The sequence below is a fragment of the Rhinopithecus bieti genome, unplaced genomic scaffold, assembly GCF_001698545.2.
Source record: "Rhinopithecus bieti isolate Rb0 unplaced genomic scaffold, ASM169854v2 scaffold_31140, whole genome shotgun sequence".
NCBI classification, from domain to species: Eukaryota; Metazoa; Chordata; class Mammalia; order Primates; family Cercopithecidae; genus Rhinopithecus; species Rhinopithecus bieti.
The window spans coordinates 65,277-70,946 of NW_016813260.1; the positions used below are offsets into that span (position 1 = coordinate 65,277).

At 43.3% G+C, this 5,670-nt stretch overlaps 1 protein-coding gene across 2 annotated transcripts in view; it reads left to right on the forward strand.

Moving 5' to 3' along the window:
• Positions 1-5,148, forward strand: part of LOC108512616 (acyl-coenzyme A thioesterase 9, mitochondrial) — a 22,302-nt gene extending 17,154 nt beyond the window's left edge. For both annotated transcript variants that reach the window (XM_017847916.1, XM_017847917.1), the window contains 2 exons: positions 3,918-4,001; positions 4,687-5,148. In XM_017847916.1, the coding sequence (XP_017703405.1) occupies positions 3,918-4,001; positions 4,687-4,838 (236 nt within the window). In that variant the 3' untranslated portion in view covers positions 4,839-5,148. The remainder of the gene's footprint in view (positions 1-3,917; positions 4,002-4,686) is intronic.
• The last annotated feature ends 522 nt before the right edge of the window (positions 5,149-5,670 follow it).

The following is a 5,670-nucleotide window of genomic DNA, read 5'->3' on the forward strand; positions in this document are numbered from 1 at the left end:
AAAAAAAAAAAAAAAAAGTAAAAAATACTCTTTTCTTATAACACCTCACACTTTCTTTCCTTACTTTATAGCTCACTTTCTGAAAAGAACTGGGAAAATCACCTGCTCTCATTGCCTCTGTATGCTAACTTCCTGTTGTTAAATATTTGCCGGTCTGCTGTGTTCTGGCTTCTGCTCCTCCACGCCATTGAAACTGCTCTTGCCAAGCTTGCCATTGGCTCCTTTACTACACGATTGAATGGATACTTTTCATGGCTGACCTGACCCCTTTGTGGCTTCTTATATCATCCAGCCCACCCTTGGGCTTTGGTGACATTTCCTTCTCCTTCTCTGGTTGCTCTTTTGTAGTCCCCTTTGTAGGTTCCTCTTTTTCTATTGATCCGTTAAATGTAAGTTATCCCCAGGGTTTTGTCTTCTGCTCTTTCAAAAAATGATTATTTTTTGAATTCATTTTATTTTATTTTGTTTATTTTTTTTTTGAGCCGGAGTTTCGCTCTTGTTGCCCAGGCTGGAGTGCAATGGCGCAATCTCAGCTCACTGCATCCTCCACCTCCCAGGTTCAAGTGATTCTCCTGCCTCAGCCTCCCAAGTAACTGGGATTACAGGCACCCGCCACCACACCCGGCTGATTTTTTGTATCTTTAGTAGAGACGGGGTTTCACCATGTTGGTCAGGCTGGTCTCGAACTCCTGACCTCAGGTGATCCACTTGCCTTGGCCTCCCAAAGTGCTGGGATTACAGGCATGAGCCACCGCGCCCGGCCTTTTGAATTTTATAATTTGTTCATATTAATTAAATTTTAAGGCATTTTAAAATTTAACAATGGAAATAGTTAAATCTTTTAAAATTTTTTATTTAGTTTTTGAGATAGAGTTTCACTCTGTCACCCAGGCTGGAGTGCAGTGGCGTGATCACAGCTCACTGTAGCCTCGACCTCCTGGCTCAAGCAGTCCTCCTGCCTTAGCCTCCTGAGTGGCTGGGACTACGGGTGCACACCACCATGCCCGGCTAATTTTTTTGATTTTTAGTAGAGACAAAGTCTGCCATGTTGCCCAGGCTGGTCCCAAACTCCTGGACTCAAGGGATCTTCCCACTTCGGCCTCCCAAAGTGGGATTACAGGCGTGAGCCACTGAGCCCAGCACTATTTTTTAAGTTGAGGTTAAAATATAAAATTTACCATCTTTATTTTTTATTTTTTATTTTATTTTTTTGAGACAGAGTCTCTGTCACCCCCCAGGCTGGAGTTCAGTGGCACCATCTCGGCTCACTGCAACCTCCACCTCTCGAGTTCAAGCAATTCTCCTGTCTCAGCCTTCCGAGTAGCTGGGATTACAGGCATCTGCTACAACGCCTGTCTAATTTTTGTATTTTTAGTAGAGATGGGGTTTTGCCATGTTGGCCAGGCTGGTCTCAAACTCGTGACCTCAGGTGATCCCCCCCACCTCGGCCTCCCAAAGTGCTGGGATTACAGGTGTGAGTCACCGCGCCTGGCCCATCTTTATCATTTTAAGTGTACCGATCAGTGGTAAAAACTACATTTATATTACATCTCTTCTCTACCCTTCCCTTCTGCCCTTTTTTGGGTTGACATTGCAGATTCTCTATAAACTCATCTACTCCCAGTGTTTCAGTTGCTATTAGTATGCTGAATACTTATGAAGCTATATTTTCTGGCCTGTTTTTCTGAGTTTCAATCAGTTTTTCCTCTTAGCTACTAGATTTATTTTTCTTTTTTAGAGACAGTCTCGCTCTGTTGCCCAGACTGTAGTGCAGTGGTAAAATCATAGCCTACTGCAACCTTGAACTTGTAGGCTCAAGTGTTCCTTCTACCTCAGCCTCCTGAGTAACTGGGACTATAGGCACACTACACCATGCCTGGCTAATTTGTTTTGTTTTTTTTTTTTTGGAATATGGTCTCACTCTGTCACCCAGGGTAGAGTCCAGTGGTGCGATCACAGCTCACTGTATCCTCCACATCTCGGGCTCAAGCATCCTCCCATCTCAGCCTTTCAAGTAGCTGGGACCACAGGCACATGCCACCATGCCTGGCTAATTTTTGTATTTTACTGTAGAGACGGGATCTCACCATGTTGCCTGGGCTGGTCTGGAACTTCTGGGCTCAGGTGGTCCATCTACCTCTGTCTTCCAAAGTGCTGGGATTACAGGCTTGAGCCACCATGCCTGGCTTAATTTGTAAAGTTTTTTGTAGAGACAGGGGTCTCACTCTTTTGCCCAGGCCGGTCTCAAACTCTGGGCTCACGTGATCCTTCTGCTGTGGCCTTCCAAAGCCCTAGGATTACAGGTGTGAACAACTGTGCCCTGCCCAATACCTTCATTTGGATGTGCCATAGGCTCTTCAAATTTAACACATTGAAAATGGCCCATTCTTTTCTTCCTATATTCTCTTTTTATTTTGAGACAGAGCCTTACTCTGTTGTTCAGGCTGGAGTGTAGCAGCATGATCATGGCTAACTACAGCCTTGACCTTCTGGGCTCAAGCAATCCTTCTACCTGTCTCCTGAATAGCTGGGACTATAGGCATGTGCCACCACACCTGTCTAACTTTTGTGTTTTTGGTAGAGATGGAGTCTCTGCTGTGTTGTCTGGGCTGGTCTTGAACTCCTAGGCTCAAGTGATCCTCCTGCCTTGGCCTCTCAAAGTGTTGGGATTACAGGCATGAGCCACTGTACCCAGTCTGTGTTCTCTTTTTCAGTGACTAGTACACCATGCTTACCTATCCAAGCTAGAAAACTGAATTTATTCAAGTCTTGTCAGGTTTACCTTCTTCTTAACTCATAGTCTTTTCATTTCTATTCCTGTTGCCATAGGTTGGAGCCATCTGATTTCTTTGCTGGACAAAGACTTTTAAATGGAGTTTATTGCCTTTAGCCTGTCTTTCCCCCAGTGCGTCCTTTAGCAGGTGTATAGATGAAAGGATTTACAGTTACTCAACAAATATTTATTGAGCCACATATCTTGTCCTGAAAGTTTGTGATACAAATTTGAATGGATCATAGGGGAAGCAGGGAGCCAATCAACATATAATTATACAATTTTTTTTTTTAATTTTGAGACAGTCTCACTCTATTGCCAGGCTGGAGTGCCGTGGTGCAATCTCGGCTCACTGCAACCTCTGCCTCCTGGGTTCAAGTGATTCTCCTGCCTCAGCCTCCTGAGTAACTGGGACGCCACCACACCCGGCTAATTTTTGTATTTTTAGTAGAGACGGGGTTTCACCATGTTGGCCAGGATGGTCTCGATCTCTTGACCTCGTGATCCACCTGCCTCCGCCTCCCAAAGTGCTGGGATTACAGGCTGAGCCGCCGCGCCCGGCCCAACATATAATTATACAACTTTAAATGAGTTGATATCTGTAAGGTGCATGAACCATGCTTGGCACATATAAATGCTTGTTAAAATATGGAAAGTATAGAGATAACCACAGGGTGGCATAGGAGCCAAGGATGTTATGGGGAAGGAGGGATAACTGAGTGAAATAATTGTTTCATGATTAATTAGAACAGAGCCAGGAAGAAAACAGGTAGCCAAGTCCTTGTGATTTGTTTCTCTTTCCTGAAGATGTTTGATACTGTCAGACTCATGTGCTGAGTTCTTATTCTGATTTTGGCACTGAGTCTCTGTGGAGTAGTAACAAGCTGCCTGGTGGGTCTGGGCTTGCTTCGGGCTTTGATTTCTTCACCAAATCTTAAAATTGAGGGGGCAGTCAGATTGGAGGATCTCCCAAATCCTTCAATTTATAAAAGTGTTTGGTCCTAGGATAAGATGATCAATGGAATATTGGGGGCTGGGTCTCCAAAACGAGACAAGACTTTTAATGGATTTTAGGGAGTAAATTTGAAATGTTGGGAAATAATTCTGCCTTTAAAAAATTTGGTACACTACTGTTTTCCTGCAGTTCTTACTTGTTACATGCACAACAAAATCCATTCAGCCAAGATGTCTCCTTTATCGATAGTTACAGCCCTGGTGGATAAGATTGGTAAGTGATATCATTTTCTATGCATGCGTAGAATTCTTAGTAATTGCAAGATATTATTGAGATTACAGGAAGTCCTCTCCTTTTATGGGAATTTTTTTTTTCTTTTTGAGATGGAGTTTTGTTCTTGTCACCCAGGCTGGAGTGCAATGGCATGATCTCGGCTCACTGCAACCTTCGCCTCCCAGGTTCAAGCAATCCTCCTGCCTCAGCCTCCCAAGTAGCTGGGATTACAGGCGTGTGCCACCTCGCCCAGCTGATTTTTGTATTTTTAGTAGAGACGGGATTACACCATGTCGGCCAGGCTGGTCTCAAACTCCTGACCTCAGGTGATCCACCTGCCTTGGCTTCCCAAAGTGCTGGGGTTACAGGCATGAGCCACTGCACCTGGCCCTTTATGGGGAATTTTAATGTACATATGCATATGAAAATGTCTGGAATGCTATATACCAAGATATTTATTATAATTAGGTGGATTTTGCATGATTCCAGTTTTATTTTTTATATTCTTTGCTTTTTCTATGTTTTTCAAAAACACATGTAGATTTCTTCGTGTCAAAAAAGTTATTTTAGTTTTGAAGACAAAAAAAGAAATGTAGTGGAATTAGCCATAATTTCTAATTGTGCATATTTACAGAACAGAACATTTTTGGTATGGTTTAGACCCCGAATAACTTCTGTTTTACAGATATGTGTAAGAAGAGCTTGAGCCCAGAACAGGACATTAAGTTCAGTGGTCATGTTAGCTGGGTTGGGAAGACATCCATGGAAGTGAAGATGCAAATGTTCCAGGTAAATATGCGCCTGAAGATTGTCCACTGTTTACATAAAACCAGCTAGTCTCCATGCAGGAAAAGCTTATTCACCTATGTACAGGTATGTCACTTACTGCTTCTAGAAAAACAGTTGAAAGCTCATGTCATACGGATGGTGGGTTATTAATATCCTCCTTGTGGACAAAGCCTGAAGTACCATTTGGTGTTTATGTTTAATATTTATTACTTTCTAATCATATACAGCTCCACGTTAAGGTGTTTATTTCTGGTTCGGCCCAGGAGAGTTTCACAGAAGTCTGTGTTATGGTAGGAGTGAATGGAATTGATTACTGTATTCATTTCTCAGGATTGCTGTACAGTTGGCCCTCTGTGTCTGCAGGTTTCACGTCCACAGATTCAACCAACCATGGAATGAAAATGTTTGGAAAAAAAAACTGAAAAATAATATAAATAAAACACAATACAGTATAACAACCGTTTTTTTAAAAAAATAGAGATGGGGCTGGGTGCAGTGGCTCATGCCTGTAATCCTACCACTTTGGGAGGCTGAGGTGGGCAGATCACTTGAGGCCAGGAGTTTGAGACCAGCCTGGCCAACATGGTGAAACCCTGTCTCTATTTAAAAAATACAAAAATCAGCCAGGCATGTTGGTGCACGCCTGTAATCCCAGCTACTTAGGAGGCTGAGGGACGAGAACCACTTGAACCCAAGAGGTGGAGGTTGTAGTGAGCCGAGATTTCGCCACTGCACTCCAGCCTGGGTGACAGAGTGAGACTCATCTCAAAAAAAGAAAAAAAAAATTAAAAATGGAGAAATAGAGATGGAGTTTCGCCATGTTGCCCAGGCTGGTCTTGAACTTCTGGCCTCATGTGATCCTCCCACCTTAGCCTCCCAA